The 18,243-nt window shown below is 36.0% G+C and overlaps 1 protein-coding gene across 9 annotated transcripts in view; it reads left to right on the forward strand.

Moving 5' to 3' along the window:
- The window catches only part of DMD (dystrophin), a 1,096,913-nt gene that overhangs the window by 306,024 nt on the left and 772,646 nt on the right, over positions 1-18,243 (forward strand). For all 9 annotated transcript variants that reach the window (XM_040582467.1, XM_040582466.1, XM_040582468.1 and 6 more), the window contains 2 exons: positions 1,046-1,196; positions 6,904-7,023. In XM_040582467.1, coding sequence (XP_040438401.1) covers positions 1,046-1,196; positions 6,904-7,023 — 271 coding nt within the window. The remainder of the gene's footprint in view (positions 1-1,045; positions 1,197-6,903; positions 7,024-18,243) is intronic.

Raw genomic sequence — 18,243 nt, forward strand, 5'->3', positions numbered from 1 at the left:
TAAATTCTCGGGATCTATTTTCTACTTCAGATTAAAACATAATCTTCTGAACACATTGTTGTAATCTAGTCTTTAGGGCAACAGTGACATGTTTATCCAGATGGTTTTTGTGAAGATGAGTACAGCAAGGCTGTCTCTTCTCTCTTGTAATGGAATAGGAAATGTAAACAAAAGGTAGCACACTTTACAGCGTATGGGAAACAAAAGTAAGCAGTCAACAAAAAGAGGAGAAAGATCCACTGATAAAGGATACTATAAAAGTGAAATGGTTCTATGGAAAGTGATTTGGGAGGTCAGAATATCAGAGGAAGTTTGGGCATACTGCCTCTCTGTAAAATCAGCCCAAATTGGATTTCCCCTGTATTTGCTAGGTATTGAAAGTATTTGACCCTTCTAGCAAGGAATACATTAACATGCTGAAGGAAAACAGCCTTTTTTTTCATTGCTTCCACCTGACCTTGCCCAAATAGGATTCTCCATAGTAAAGCATCTCAGAGTGATAAATGCACCGTTGGAGAGGAAAACTTAATTATCAAAATAATTTATTTAGTCAAAACTGCAGTATTTCCCATTTAATTATCCAGAGCATTCTCCACTGAATATCTGAAAACTTAATAATCTCTTCTCTTCTGTTTAACATTGTACATTTGAGGGAGCCTGGTAAGTACAGCTGCCTGAGTGCTTTTTTAATGTAGCGGACAATACAAGCTTTAAGAAACCAGATAGTAGAGATTTTGAACTCCCAAGCACATCTAATAGAAATGCAACTGAAGGCCAAAAGTTTAACAGATTATATATTATACACATTACTGAGGTTCAAAAAAAAAAAAAAAAAAAAAAAAGTTTCAAAACAGTTTGCCTAATTCAAAACTGTAACTCCACAAATCTTAAGTTAACCATTTGAAAGTACATCTTTTTTATATTCTTTATATTCTAGCTTGAGGTGTAGCCTCATGAACATCAGTTAAGAGTATACAATGCAGATATTTCTGCCTGTTGTCATCTGCCTTGTACAAATTGAAATTATAATTTCTTTATTCTACAGTTTACATAAAATCCTAATGGATCTGCAGAATCAGCAACTAGCCCAACTAGCTGACTGGCTGACAAAAACAGAGGAAAGGACAAAGAAAATCGATTTGGAGCCCTTAGGTCCAGATCTAGAGGACCTAAAGCGTCAAGTAGAAGAACATAAGGTATGCTTCCAAATGCATAAAAGCTAAATTGATTTTTTGATATTTTAAAAGCTCAACTTTGCTATGTTCTAATGACAGGACTAGTATGGAATCTATATTTAATATTCATTGTTTTGTACAGGTAATGAGCTTTTGTAGAGTTATTTTATCACAACTTATCCTGATATTAAAAAAAAAAAAACACTTACCTTTGTACATATAAACTATATACTAAAATATGCTAGGCAACTGTAACATCCTTTAATTAATCAGTACAATAAGAATATGTCAGATTTTTTAATACTTGTGTTTCCTTCTTTTTTTCCTTGCATGCTGTAGTAGCAGTGATGCTGTAGTCATAATTAGATTATATAATCCTGGTTATGACTCCTGGTACTCTGAATATGTAACTGTACGGCACCATAACAGACTCTATTACTAACTCTAGAAAATACTTTGTAGTAATGTATTTAATTAATGAAAAATAAAAAACTAATAAATGGAGTGTAAGAGAGAATTTGGCCAATTTTTTTTCCACATTCCATGAGGGTAGTTCTTTAATTGGAATAATTAAGAATTAAAAAGAGACTGTATCATTTGTGTAATAGCTTTATTTAATTTACTGGATTAAATTGTCTAGCTTCATATTCATTTAAATGTTAGGAATTTTTTTTGCATGTCTCCATGATGCATGGTGATGATGATAGGGAGACACAGAAAAGTATAGGAAACAGATGACTTGGGAAGTCATGGAGATTTACTGTGATAACCTGTAAAGTTTCTGCATCAGTGGTTCAAAGCAATTTAGTTCCTTTGTGTTTTGAGAGATTTTAAAATTTGTTGCTTGACAGCCTGTATCATTGCTATTCTGGGTTCTAGAGGGCAAATAATCCTGAAAAACAATTCAAACTGAATGCGCTTTTGCAGTTGTTTAAAAAAGAGGTCAAAAGCTGCAGAAGACCACATGATCCACTTCTGTGTTAAAGACAAATTTTCTGCAGTCTGGTTAAGGAGTGCTGCTGAAGAAGAATACAAATTCTATGCCTACTGCTGCTGTTGGCACTGTCTGTGCTTGCCCTGTGAGAATACAATGCACTTCAGTGTGTGGATTTGTTAGCTAAGCAAATATCCTGACATTGAATTTTATTTTTATAAAAAGATGGCAGGTAATTATGAAATGTTAATTAGAGAAAGAATCCTGAAAGATTTTAAATACATGAGTACTAAGACTTTAATAACTTTGTTCCTATATCTGTGCATTTTGTATTTGAATACTAAAGCAAAATGTAATCCTTTTGTTTATGCTATTTCTTTAATTTATTTCTTTCTAATATTGAGGAAAATGGCTCATTAGCTTGTGTTTGAATATTCTGAGTGTAGACATGCAGAAATCTCTCTCCCACATACTAGTTCTTCATCCTTGGTGAGATGAGTGAGTCAGAATTATGTGTATTATTTTTCAAATCTATTTTCTGTACAAATGACGATATAGCTAATAAGGTGGAAAGAAATTGTTTAGGTCTTAAATTTTAAAATTCTATTCATCTACATTGTCTTATTTGTAAGTCAAAGAACAAGATGTCTTCCATTTTTCAAGGATTGTGTGAAAATTTTAGGTAATTTTATTGTACCTTGTATGCAGTAAAGCTACCTTCCATAGCAAGGGTTAAAACAATAAAATTTTAATATCACAGTTATAGCTTCATTATTAAACAGGCAAACAAATAAGCAAAAGCTAACACAGCCCGTATTTTTTCTTAGTCTCACTTGACTCTGGTCATTTCAGAAACAATGTTGTATAATGGGAGGAACCAGAACTTACAAGATATAGAAGTCAATGATAATTTCAAATTAAACAGACATAAGCAACAGTATAGGTTTGGGTTGTTGTCATCCTGTCTCCCTGTCCTCTTTACCTTTATAATTTTGACTTTCCCTCTTTATGTGTTCATTAGGAACCAATTTTCACACTATTTATTTCATGTTATTAATCCCCATTGATTTATAACTTCCATACAACTGTTTTCTTTTATTCTACTTTTTTCTCCATGATGTCTCAAAATATTGGTTCTTGTGACTGACACTTTAGTTTCTCTGCCGGGTCCTATTTAAAAAAAAAAGAAAATCAGTAATGTGTACTTGTGTACTGGGAATGGCACCCATTATTGAGGCCGAGAAAGCACACAACATTCTTTCCAGCATGCTACTTTGTTTGGTAGCGTACAGGGCTAATGTCTCGATAGTACATATGGTTTTCTAAGTGGACTGAAAGAGAGGTGAACTCTAGAAGACCTTTTTAGCCAGGTCATTAGCAAGATATACACTACTAGTAAGAGATCTGGCATAGTCAATATATTTTGGAGTAATAGTCAAATATTTCCGTAAAGAACTATTGGTCTTTGCAGCAGTATTTTATGGTTTTTTTCTGCTGTTGCTAGTATACCTTTTGTCCTGGTTTTATACCCAAGCTTTATAAATTTATGAAGAAAGAGAGAGAGATACTTTTCAATAAAAATCTAAGGACTGTTAAGCTGTCTAAGCAGAACACTATATTAGAAATTTTATAATTAAATGAGAATGTACTTTGAATTGAATTGATTCTATTATTCCACATTATATTATACAATTTATAGTTAGATTTTATAGTTTAGTTAGGTTTCTAAAAAAGTCTAAGCTGCTTAGTTATTTGTATTTTGCTTTTTATTTTTTATGAAATTGTCAGAAATTATAGAAAATATTAATGTTAGGATTTTTCAGTACTTCAAAGTAATTGCAAAGGTAAAATGAGACACTTCCTAACTGTTCAAACGTCAGGGGTGAATTTGTCCTTGGGTATTTGCATGCATTAGGTAGGTATTTTTATTCACTTTGAAGTACATTATGTCATAGTTGCTAAGTTGTTATTTGATAGATGGGAATTAAAAGAATTAACTGTGGAGTTGTATGAGCTTCTCTTGTTGCTGTCTCTATGCATCATCATCCATATCCATGTTACATTTTAAGTCCCTGAAAATTTGCTACCTCTACAAGCTCAGGAAAACTTGTTAGAAACTTCAGTTTAAATGATTTGAACAGAGCATGGTCTAGTCTTGAGACTTCCCTCCATAAATCCTTTTTTCAAAAATGTCCTGTACATTTTTGTAATTTTAAATTATAAAATTTGTAATTGTAAATTGTAAACAAACAATTTTCTCCAGTGAATTTCATGATAAAAATAGACACATGGATTATGAGGAACAGGCCTTTAGCTCAGGGCAAATTGAATCTGTCTGGGGATTAGAAAATTACTTGTTTCTGGTTTCATTAGTTCCTTAACTTCTCAAGTCTTTCACACTGTGTCCAAGACTCCCACATCCAAAGTGCCCTCCACTCCTGTAGTTGGAGAGCATTGCTAACTCTGGTTTTGTTCTGGGGTGCCATCACTCAGATACCCACTAATAAGCAAATGAAAGTCACTTTCTCCCTGGCTGTAGGCTTACAACGCAAGGTGTTTCTTGTACTATGGCTGAAAGAGGGGATTGAACACGGGGGAAGCAAGCTGTATTATACAGTCTGATCCTTCTTCCCTGATCAAGTGTTGGGGCATAAAATGTTGAGAAATCTGAATTCCAGGGATTGCTCTAACAATTTGGTGTACTTCACAGTCCTTGAGAATTGCTTTATAGTCTAGTTCTCTGAAGCAAATGTTAATCACAGGCATGAAAGTCAGAAAATAGAGGATTCCTGTAAATATATTGGCTCTAAGGCTATGGCTATGGAGGAATTTAAACTGAAATGTGTTAGGGTAAAGAATTCATGCCTTAAAAACAAAGTAGCCTGTAAATTTATTTGTTCTTGCCTATAGCCACATTATGTTTTAATTTTTATTTTTCAAATAAAAGAAATAGGCTTTAACAGAGGTTTAAAATGCATGACCTAATCTTCGGCAAGGTCTTGTTCTTCATACCTGAGTGATTTACTCTACTTGAAAAAAGAGCATTAAAATTGATATGGTGGAATTCAACATAGTTTGTAATACAGTCAAGGTTTCCATTGTGACAAGGCATATGTTGTAAGCCATTATTTTTCAGACTGTGACTGTCATACTATACTTGGCAGTCCTGGGTTAATGGTCGGACTTGATGCTCTTAGAAGTCAAGCTATATATTAAAAAAAAAAAAACAAAAAACAAAAGCATAACCAAAACCAAACAACCAAAAAGTACTAGTCATTAGAACACACTCTGCAGAATTGAGAACTTTGGTTTCTCACATCCTTCTGTTGGTAGACACCTGAAAAGTGTCAGGCAGGATGTGGTCCTGAACACCATGTTTTTTTTCCAAGGGATTGGGATGAGCGGTTGTTTCAAGTTTTAAGGAAGACAACACATAACCCAGTAATGTAAAACAGTGTTTAACTATTGAGAGTTAAAAATGTATATGTTGTTGATATACCAATAAAAAGCTGGAGATAGGTAACAAAAAATATGAAAAGAAATTCAGTATTGCCTTATCTGTGCCTTGACGTTTCGGTGCCAGCACATCTTTAGCTCCACCTCTTTCCGTCTTTGTTGTCTTCTTGTTGTGTGTCAGCAAAGGAAATAGCAGATAGCCCTGGCTGCTCAATTCCCTAGTGCCTGACAGGAGCTGGGCTGGTTTTGGTTTAGTTAAAAAACTATAGCAAAGTAGAGATTTCAACTTTCACGGCAAGTGAGAAGAAAAAAAGAAAAAATGTAAGAGACAATAAAACCCATGAAGGGGGTGTTACTAAAGTGTTACTGTACCTTACAGTACCTCAGTCTGTTTTTTTTTTTTTTTTTAATGTAACTGAAGTGTACAGTGAATCTGCTGTAAATCATCACCTGAAGACTAAAATTCCCATTGGACTTTGCTGTGCACTGTGAGAAAGGAGGAAACAATTGATTGGATCTATTACATGAACCCTGGGAAACTGTGGGACAGTCAGAGAGATGTGAAGACTTGTAGAAATTTGCCAAGTTTAGGAATTACTCAAACATCAATTTGTGCAGATTTGAGAGAAGTTTCTTCGCTTGCAGCTGTTGACTATTTCTCAGCAAAAGATTGTCCTCAGTTTTATCGCAGCTTACAGCTGAAAGTGGGTACAGAAACTAAAAGGGCAAGAAAGTTTTTTTCCTCAAACATTCAGAAATTGGAGAGTGCCTCTCACTATTTTTCTTGGTTTCTGCAATAAGTGAAACGAGGGTGCTGTATGTGGTTTCTAATCTTGAGTCATCTCCTGAGCAGTTTCATCCAATGTTACTAATGTTGTAGGAGTGCCAAGCTGAAGATAGTGACAGTTGTTTAATAAAAAACTATGTCATTTAAAATGTTCTATCACTTTGGCAAAATTATTTTAATGTGTTAGTATGAAGTACAAAAATCTAATCCAGTGGCTATTTAAAACCAGTGGGCTATTGGTATGTACACACACTGTACTGAGATCTGTAAGTCAGCTACATCACAAATAATTTCACTACGCACATTTTCAGTCTGAAATATTATATCAAGAATTAAGACTTTGAGTAAAAGCAAGCTATTTTTCTGAAAGGAATGGAAATCTGCTCCAATATGCTAAGGTAACAAAAGAAGTTTAAATTACTTAGTACTGACAGCATTATAAAGTTTTCATAGTTCGTTGGTTATGGAAGTTAATCAGGCAGTGGGACTCCAAACACACAGCATTTTCTTTATTTGGAACACATTTTCTAACGCATATGCTTTAATTATAGGCATTTCAAGAAGATTTGGAACAAGAACAAGTCAAAGTGAATTCTCTAACCCATATGGTAGTGGTGGTGGATGAAAACAGTGGAGACAGAGCTACTGCTGCACTGGAAGAGCAGCTTCAGGTAATGACTAAACTTCTGTTTCTCAGGGAAGAAGCTATTTCTGTCATCAAGTGTTAATAAGGTTGAAGAAGTACTACTAGTAGAATTGAGCATATCTCAGGAGATATTTTGGAGGATAAGAAATATTTCTATAGGACATGACTTTTGCATAGGTGGATAAACGCATGTATTTTGGAGAAAAAACACATATCCGGGAGCAACTTTCTTTTTTTGGTTTGCTATTCCTTCAGTATCAACTTGTTTTATCTATCGAAGAACAAGTGTTTGCCTGTTATTTCTTAACTGTATTTTTACCCTTGACAGAAGTAACATGATTCTCTGCTGTAGTTAAGGAGAATGATTTTGCATGTGAGAAGCTACACAATTCAGCAGTGTGAGGTACTGAGAATGGGGAACTTTTTTCTGACGGGAAACTTTTGATAAATGTGATATATTTTGGTGTTACAGTAATATAAAGTGTCATTATCCACTGGCAAGTGCTTAAAGGCACATTCATTTTAAATAATGCCCAATACGTGTGTCTTTTAATGGCAGTGCTGATCCCACAAAATTGAAATAGAACTTTTTAAAAACTAAACAACATCAAATAGTGAATGTGTGCAAGATCATATTTTTGTAGACAAATAGTGATTATCAAGAAATATGAATAACATGCTGGTTTTTTTCTGAAACACTTTTTTTTGTGAAAGCCATAATTTCTTTCCCATTAGTTTCTTGTGGACATGTTTCCTAGGAAATGAAGGGGGTCGATTCAGTCTGTCCTCAGTTTCATTTCTCTGTTTCAGTGTATGTCCTCTTCAGTATACATGTATTTTTACAATGGTTTATCATTTAGATTCTTATGACGAGGCTTTCCAGAGTATTAGAATTGGGACAAGTTAGCAGCAACATCCTTGAAGTCCAAACCTGTTCTAAATTGCATTTTGACACAAAGCCTAAACAATCAACAGAAAAAAACTTCCATATATTCTGTTTTCTAAATGCAATTACTTGAGTATCCTTAAAAGAATGACACATTGGAGATACATTTGTGGTGAAGCTAGCAGCCAAGATGTTCTAAAAACCTGTCAAATGCTAGCTTTTATTATGAGAAAGTTTAGTATTTCGCTCACATCTTGAAAAAGTTATTCTTACTGTACTATTTCTATAGTAATTCTCTTACTGTAACTTCTGAGTTAACTTAAATGGATAATTGTTGAGTGAATTGTTGTAAAGTGTTGAGATACGTTAAAAAAGGATACTCCTGTGTTGGTGGTGAGATCTCCAGGGTCGCTGCTCAAGAAGTATGGCAGTACTACAACCAAGTTTACTTCTATTTTTCTATTTTTCTCTTTCTTAAAGGAGAAAGTACTTTTATTTCATTTTGCTTCATTACCCAAGAAAATAAAAAGAATTCTGGTTTTTGAAGTATTGAAGCCTAAGGTGTCTCTAGGGAAACTATCAATACATTCAGCTGGAAGGTATAGCTGTAGCACAGACAGATATCCGGGTGCTATCTTGAATCCAACTAATTTGGGTACCAGTACCAGTAAAACAATAATTAGTTTGGAGTTTAGAGTAGGTAGAAGATGTTTGGCTAAGACGCTGAGCACTGCCACTGCAAAATGAAGTCTCAGTTTTCTTTACTGCAACTTAATCGCTCAGGAAGCACAACCCAGCCGAGGTAACAATGCAGCCTCTGCTGATCTTTCAATAAATACTTCCTTTTAAATTAATCGTAAGTGTTAGAACTGTGGTGTACCTGCTCAAAACAGTCTTAACCTTCCAGAATTTCTTGCCAGCTCTTGTATTCTGTTTGTTGGAATAAAGCACATCCCTTGCGACACACAGTTCCAGAAAATAAACTAAAGCAGGACAATATCTTCAATGGAAGAAAAATTAAATTAAATACAAAAATGACTGGGAAAAGTTTCAACCAGAATATTATTCCATGTTGGCAAACAGTAGGTTCTTTCAAAAAGGCCTATGGTAAAGAATTACAAAAAAGTGTTAAAGAAAAAATTTACACAGATGTGGGTACCACTAGGTTTGCTTTAATTACAACTCAGAGTTGGGCCACCACCTCAGTGAGTGGCAAAGAACAAAGGGATGTAGCACAGCTTATATACAGTTATCAAATCATTAGTCAATGTTCAAAGATTTTTAGAAGTTTCCTTTGGTCTTGTCAGTTTTGCCAATCCATCACCTGACTCTGTCCCAGTTGATTCATCTGTTTGGTGCCAGTCTCTACCTCAGTTCCAAGATCCTCCTCAGATCATCACCTTATTTCTGCCTGCTTTAACTCACACAATCCTTCAAGCACACTTAGTCTTTGAACAAGCAATTCTGATTCACATATATTATTTTTTCTAAAACCACCTGCATTTCTGAGAGCACCTGTGTATACAAATTGATCATCTATTGTTTTTTCTATTTTCCTACTGATTAACTTGACTGGGTTTTAAAATAGGCTTGGATTAGGGCTGTACAAGGGCCAAGGCCTGGTTATGCCATTTAACAGCTTCAGCACTTTAAGTTTCTTAATTCAAAATACATTTTCTTTAACAAAAGATAAAATTATTAGTTACTTGATTTTTACTGCCTTTCATGATTTTTTTTTATTAGTATGAAAAACAAATGAAAGATTGGTGGATTGTTGGATGTGTAATCTAATTTCAAGTCTTCATAAAGATATCTGAGCAATTAAGAGCACATCAGGCAATACACCTGTATCCCTCTAGTATTACACTCGTTGCAAAGGTGCCGTTTGTATCCTGTGCATCTTCTGTGGCTGACCCATACTGGAATCCAACCTGAAATAGAACTCAGGTGTTACTGCAATGTATTTACCCTATTAAAAAACCACAAGGAATCACAAGTGTAAATGGAACACAATGGAAATACACCATTTATAACTGTACTAGTGGAGAAGGCACCTGTTATTGGGATAAAGCATGAACAATTATTAAAGTCATGGAGAGAGTATATTCCTAGAAAGACGCTCATAAGGCAATTCCTGAGCCAGCGTACCCTGCAGCACAGGCATGGTCTGAGCAGAGTGCAGAGTGGTACGGAACACTCCAGCTGCTCTTCAGTTCCCTCCTTGCATTGCACTGTCTTAGAGAAGAATCTGAAAGAAAGATTCAATAATATCATTTCTCTGGAAGTCAAAAATATGGAGCAGTATTAGAGATGTTAATACAAACAAAATGCAGATATAAAACTGTGGGGTTAGGGTGTTAGGGAGGTGTGCAAGTTTTTATAATTTTATGCCCAGGAAGACTGAGTTAATATAGTCCCCCTACTATTGTAACAAAATGCTACATCTTTTTTGAGTGCACAGAAAGATTGTTTGGATATTTTTTTTTTTTTTTCAATGTCACTTGCAAACTGAATATAAGCATGGGAGATACAATGTGTTGGCAAGCACAACCATTAGAGCATTTGACAAAAAGCACAATGGAGCAAAGTTCAAAGCCTGATTATGTACCTGACAGTCTAACTTTTAAAAGTAGAACAAAACAAGGGCATTCACTGTCAGATGAAAGAGCTTAATAATACTGCCTGAGTGAGATACTGGTCAGGATCAGATTTGGAAGAAAGTGAACAGTTATTGCTATGTAATAGTCAAGGCTGCATTTTCCAGGCAGATGCAATTCAGTTATGTCTGAGTTTTCTGAGATGTTGATGTCATGGTTTAGGTTAAGTTGGTTAAAGAATTGCCATCAAGGATATTAGCAAAATAATTTTGATAAGAATTTGTAGTAGTGCAACTTCACAAAGTTCAATGTCAAGGTTCACTCACTTACTACATAGATAAATTACACAAAGAAGAATCAAATTAAAATTAAGATGGAATGATTTACACAGAGATTAAAAATGTAAAAGGGTAAGAGAGACCCTCCCATCAAGTCACAAGACTCAGAGTGGAACCCCTTGCTTTCTAAACACTTAATAGAACGTAGGTGTGCTAGATCCAATCTTAGTCTTAGACTTGGTCAGTGGTTTATGTCTAAAGGATATAAGGAGAAAGGGAAATCCTCCTATTAAGTCACAAGGTTCAGAGAGGTCCCCCTTGCTTTCTAAACACTTCATAGAGTTGAGGTGAGGCTAGATCCATAGTCTTAGACTTGATCAACAGTGTATGCCTTAAGGATATATGGAATAATCAGAGTTTAAGGTTGATCATAGGGTTTTAGCAGCACTTAATCATCCACTAATTTATTGTTTACAAAGACAATCAAATGGGATTTACTTAAATTATAAAAGTGGCTTAACCATGGATTCAGAGTGGTAATGCTTATGCTATACGTATTGTGAGGTTAGTAAATAGTTCACACACACATGCACATAGACACAAAGGAATAGAAGCATAGAGATACATGTAAAACCATATATACCTATTAAAAGTTCGGCTCAAGTTCAGTGAAATACATTGAATTCATTTGCATTTCTTAATGAGCAAAGGGTTGAGCCTTGAGAAGTAGGAAAGTTATCTCGTGCCCCCATCATCAGCTTTCAGCAGCAGTCCCCCTAGTATTGCAGACTTGGGAGTTTGTGAGCTCTGAGAGGTGTTCCACTCAGAGGGAGATGCTGTTGACAGTCTGCTGTGGTCTAGGAGAGCTCAAAGGGCCACACTTAGGACTGCTGTTTATAGGTTTGGAGATGATTTGCTTTAGTCATCTGTAATTTTTTGTCCTGGCCACAATCATAGTCAGTAATTAATGGATATTTAAAAAAAAATAATCTATTGATGTACTGTGCCACTCAGAGTTGTAATGAAGAGTGTTTCCAGTCTTGTTAAGGGACGTTCAGGGCTATCAAGTGGTGATGGTGTTCAGATAAGGAATGTTCCTAGTACAGCCAGTGCAGTTTCCCAACTCAGCCATGCAAGAGTTGCTAGTACTGTCAAGGGATGCTTAACTGTCCAACTCATTTCATAGAAGCTAAGGCCTAATGGGGATTCCTGAGATTGTAGAGCAGCCCAGGGGAGGGTCTGAGATGCACCACCACAGGTAATGCATTTTCATAGATATAAATATATATGTATTGAATGCATAAATTTATGCATGCATCTGTACAAAACAATTTTAACAACCATAACAAGGTCACTTACAGATTTAAGTCTCAACAGGATCACAAAGATCTATAGTGGTTTCAAGTGAACATTCTAGAAGACCTTAAGATTTATTGCATATGCCAAAAAAAACTATTTAAGTGGCAGCTAATGACATAGAAGCCAAAAGTGTCCCCTGAAGCAAATTATCCATAGAAAAGTTAACCTTGCTTGGAAAAAGAAACACAATTACAGTTCTTTTCTTACAAACAGCTGTTAAGCTAAGATAGTCTTAAGAGATTACAGCTACCCTTGGTGAGTGTGAATATTAAACCCCCTTTTACGTAACATTGGTTACCTGACATATCAGTGTGTGACATGTGAGACTCTGTTTATGCTGCTGCTGAGAAGTGACTATTGAGACTTCTAATTTGTAGACCCCCAATAGGCTCAGTTCAGAGACTTCACAAAAGGCAGCTCCTGAGTAAGGCTCAAATCTCTACCTAATGTTGCAAAATCAGAGCTATACTAGCTATACTTGCTATATTTTGTTATATATATATACTTGTTATATTTATATATATTTGCTATACTAGCAAATCTGTTCCTATGCTCTGACTAATTACTCAGGAAAAAAAGTTGGAAATTATCTTCAGCCCAGAGAATTGGCTGTATAACATACAGAAGCTGTGAATGCAGGGAGCTTTTTTTCTCTAATTATACCCAGTAGACAATAGGTCCCTTAACGACTCTTGCAGGCTAGTGCAAATTAGGGCCCTCCTCAGGCTTCAGGGGTTGGGGTCTGTGCTGGAAAAAGATCTGCGTTATATGTGTCAAAGCCTTCTTGATGGCTTTTTCCCCTGCTGAGGGACAGGAGTATAATTTACACTGTCTATTATATATTCATATTATTCAGGGTACTATGCTTTGATTGAAGATTATTTATGGGTAGTTTTTGTAAAAATACATCAAAATAAGTGAGGAATGTTAACGAATAGTCTGTTTCACTTGGAAGGAGCCTACAAGCATCATCTAGGCAAACTCCCTGACCACTTCAGGGCTGACCAAAAGCTAAAGCATATTATTAAGGGCATTTTCTAAATGTCTCAAACACTGACAGGCTTGGGATGTCAACCACCTCTCTAGGAAGCCTGTTCCAGTGTTTGGCCACCCTCTCAGTAAAGAAAAGCTTCTTAACGTCCAGTCTAAACTTCCCCTGATGCAGCTTTGAACCATCCCCACACATCTGGGTGCTGAATCCCAGGGAGAAGAGATCAGCACCTCCCTCTCCACTTCCCCTCCTCAAGAAGCTGTAGAAAGCAATGAAGTTACCCCCAGCTACTTTCCTCCAAACTAGAGAAGCCCAAAGCCTTTAGATGCTCCTCCTAGGACTTGCTTTCCAGCCCTTTCACCATCTTTCTTGCCCTTCTCTGGAAACGTTTGAGAACTTTGACATCCTTCTTAAATTGTGGGGTCCAGAACTGCACACAACACTCAAAGGGGGGCCACAGCAATGCTGAATGCAACGGGGTAATCGCTTCTTTTGACCAACTAGTTGATTTACAGGATGTGGTTTGCCCTCTTGGCTGCCAGGGCACACTGCTGACTCATGTTGAGCCTGCTGTTGACCAGCACCCCCTGATCCCTTTCTGTAGGGTGACTTTCCAGCCACTCTGCTCCCAATTTATACTTGTGCCTGGTATTACTCTGTCCCGGGTGCAGAGTCCAGCATTTATACTTGTTAATTGCATCCTGTTAATCATTGCTTAATGCTCCAATCTACCTAGATCCTTCTGCAAGGCCTCCTGTCCCTCAAGAGAGTCAACAGCACCTCCCAGTTTGGTATCATCAGTAAACTTACTAACAGTGCATTCAGCTCCTGCATCCAGATTGTTGATAAATATATTGAACAGAATTGGCCATAGAGTTGAACCCTGAGGAACACTGCTGGTGAGTGGACCACTCACTACAACCCTTTGAGTTCTTCCCTTCAGCCAGCGCACCGTCAACCCATTCATCCCACAGTTGGACTACTTGTCCAGAAGGATGCTGTGAGGGACAGTAGCAAAAGCCTTACTGAAATTTAGAAAAACTACATCCACCACTCCCCTTCATCCACTCAGTTGGTGACCTTACCATAGAACGATATCCAATTAATGAAACAGAGCCTTCCCTTTGTGAACCCACGTTGACTGCGCCTGATGATTGTGTTGCTCTTTAAATGCCTTCCAGCAGTACCTGGTATAATTTTCTACATAATTGTTCCAGGAACTGAGGTTAGACTAACAGGTCTGTAGTTCTCTGGGTCTTCCCTCACACCTTTGTTGTAGATTGGAATAACATTGGCAAGCTTTCAGTCAGCAGAGACACCCCCCCAGATTCCCAAGACATTTAGTAGATGATTGAGAGGGATCCTACTGCAATATCCACTAGCTCCTTCAGTATTCTGGGATTAATCCCATCACATTCCATGGATTTGTGAACATTCAGCTGATACAGCTGGTCCCTTGTGATTTCATTGTTGGCAAATGGGAAGTCACCGGTCCCATACTTATGGTCCTCTGACTCAGGGGACCAGGCAGCCCACGGTCTGTCAGTATTATTAAAGTCTGAGACAAAAAAATGCATTGAGTGCCTACTTTTTCTTCATGTCTGTTAGTCAGATGACCATCTTCAGCAAGTATTGGTCCAATGTTTTCTTTAGATCTCCTCTTAAGATATTTTAAATAGCCCTTCTTGTGGTCTGACACAAAACTGGTCAGCTTCAGCTCTAACTGAGCTTTGGTCTTTTGTATCTTCTCCCAGCAAAAATGAATGACAACTCTGTACTCTTCCAGCGAGGCCTGACCTTGCTTGCAGAGATTATACAGTGTCTCCTTCCTCCTGAGCTCCACAAGGAGTTCCCTGTTCAGCCAAGGTGGTCTGCCCTGCTTGCTTGACTTACAAGACAATGGAATTGCTTGCTCCTGTGCTTCTAAAAGGTGGTTCTTAAAAACTAACCAGCACTCATGAACTCTTAAGCTCTTAAAAGTAGATTCCCAGCTTACTTTACTAAATAACTCCCTGAATAGTTTGAAGTTTGCTCTCCTGAAGTCCGGGGTAGCAACTCTGCTGTCCTCTTATATCATTACCCTGCAAATTTTAAACTCACTGAGTTCATGATCACTGTGGCCAAGACAGCCACCTACCATCACACCCCCCATGAGTCCTTCTCCATTCACAAACAGCAAGTCTTAGAGGATGTCTGTTCTAGTTGGCTCACTGAGTACTTGTGACAAGAAGTTACCTCCTGCAAACTTTTACATGCAGATTTCTCTGAAAATTCCAGATATGGCTGTAAAAAATAGGCATTTCAAGGGAGCAGGAAGGTTTTTTACTTTTTAGTCTGGATTCAGTTAGTTTCTCTGGAGATGTGTTTTCCCAGGTGCTGGGAACAAAACCCTTGGTTCAGCCTGAGTTTCCAGAAGTCACACAGGCTGTTTACAGAATCAAATACTATTTGATGTGAATAAGGAGGTAAAGCTGATCACCATATGATTTAGTAGTCAATATCAATTTTATAAATAGTCAGCTCTGACATGGTATTTCTGACTTGAAACTTTGTGTCCTAAATCTGTTCAACCAAACAGTGTATCTTGGTGTCATGGCTGTTATGATCTCTCATGAGAAATAGCAGGTTTAAAGCAGGGTATAGTATCAACCCTTTTATCACTGCAGATACTTAGTTGTTTCACTTATTTAATTAAAATTAAATGTCTTGTCAAACTGTTCAGTCAAAACAAAAGATAGGTTTTGTGGCTTTTTGAAATCATTTGCTGAAAATAGTATTTTGTATTGACTCAGCAAAATTTTTTTTAGTATGCAAATTTCTTGGAGTAAATGCAGAGCCAGATATCTAATCTTCTACTCTTGAGTTTCTGGTGTGTTCTATGTGAGCAAACAAAAAAAAAAATTTAAGGTATATCATAGCGATAAAGGCAAGCTGATGAAGATGTTACTGCAGATGTTGACAGCAAACTGTATTTCTTTATGAGGGTTGTTAAGAAAAGTCAGCTGCTTGAATGTGAGATATTTAAAAATTACTCAGGTATGAGGATTTTTATATAATACTTTTTAGCAATGAAAGATTTATTGTTTTATAAAACATTAAAACAATGCAATATAATAGAAGTGTGATATAAAAAGCATACATATACAGATAGGGAACTGAGTTTGAGGCTTACTCTATGGTTAACATAACTTAAACTTAAGCAATTGAATACAATATGCTGACTCATATGGAGGAACTAAGAAACTGAGGACAAACTTGACAATACACCTTTGTGAGTGCTTGTTGCTGTTGCTATCATACACGTCAAGGAAAATGATGGTTGTATACCAATGACCAGGACATTCATTATGTGTGATTACTTGATTTATGGGCCAGTATGTGTGGTATGTATTCATATGGAACTGCATTGAATCACAGTTAGGGGTAGAAAAGGAGCCATATAAGTGTAGATTTAATGATCCTAGACTGAGTCTATAGCTCAAACCAGGTTGAACTTTGTAGATACTCCTATTTCATGATCTAATATGGTGCTGTATTGTATAGGGCTAATTAATTTAATTTCCTTCATATTCTAATGGAGAATATTTAGATTGTTGTCCTGAAAAGAGTTTAGAAAAAGAAATCTTTATATTCTTTAGCTAGTGTTTTGGAAGTGCTTTAAAAGACAAGGAAAAAATATAAATAATTTAAATATGATTTTTCAGTTAAATATGACTGTAAAGTTTATTTCAAATATATTATCCATCCCATGTAATTAATTATTTAATAAAATATTAATAAAATAGTAATAAGTAGTTTGTTATTTGTTTGTGTAGATTAGTGTATATTTCCACCAACTCCAAGCTTTCCTCTACAACCAGGCATGTGTATATATATATGCAATATATATCTTCATTAAATAAGTCCCTTTGCAAGGTGTGGATGTAAGAGCTTGCATAATTCATGGTATTGCACACTTTAAGAATGAAATTTTCTTCAAAAAGCATAGTCTATGGAAGTCCATTCATTTCTTTTTAGAGGTTCTGCTTAAAATAAATGTTTTTCATGTTAAAGACCTTGTATTTGGCTTGTGTGAGAATTCAAAATTTCTGGCAGGTGCAAACTATTGGTTAGATTTGTGCAGTGTAATTTATTCTGATCTACACGTGCATTACCAATGGAGAGACATCTGGTCATGACAAGACTTTTCTAAAAACATTAATCTAAATCAGAAGTGCCAAAACCTTTGTTGCTTAACTGCGAGATGATTTATGAATCCCTCAGTAAAAACTGTAGTGTATTTTTAAAATGCATTGCTTTATTAGTATCCATAGACTTCAATGTAAATCAGGCATCAAAACAACCAATTGTGATTCATCGCACAATTTGTATGTATAAAATTTTAGAAACTTAGAGATTTTTCTCCTCTGATAGCGGGAAGAAAAAGCATATAGGGAAAATGAAGTACATAGTCTTCGATCTTATTAAAGAATAACAAGAAGTTATTTCTTATGACTTCATTTAATCATGTGCAGTGTTTTTGAGTAGTTAATAAAAATTACCCCGACTTGTGGGAACTATTAGGAAAGACAGTCTCAGGTCAGGATTCAGGTTAGAAGCATCTGAGCTATAAGGAAGGATATGCTTATGATTTTTTAACAAGTAATTAGCAAGCAGAGTAGTCAAGGTAAAAAAAAAAAAAAAAGTATTCAATTAAACATAAAAACCTGAACGAGTGCTAGATACTGCAGATCTGCTAGGTTGTCTTCTGGGCTTTGAGAAAAGGGAGGGTGAGGTGGTGAGACTGTGTTGAGCTAAACTGGAAATGTAATAGCTTCAGGACAAATGAAATTAAGAATAATGCATTGTTTTGTTATATAAAGATCTTTGGGTTTTAAAATCAATGAAATTAGTAAAAATATAATTTTTGCAGAAAAGGTGTTACTGAGTACACATTACAGTATACATAGTATTCAGCCTGTGAGGCTCATAAATATTATTTATGAAATCATGCTTTTTTTTCATAAAAGGAAAAAATATTTTTTAGAAAATAGAAAATTTGATTTAGCTGGCTGTGAATAGTTTTCTGCACTGTTCTGTGTCATACAATTTGACAACTTTTATTTAATGGTGAGTGGGTAAAATGAATGGATAA

This window comes from Falco naumanni, chromosome 2 (assembly GCF_017639655.2).
Source record: "Falco naumanni isolate bFalNau1 chromosome 2, bFalNau1.pat, whole genome shotgun sequence".
In the NCBI taxonomy this organism is placed as follows: Eukaryota; Metazoa; Chordata; class Aves; order Falconiformes; family Falconidae; genus Falco; species Falco naumanni.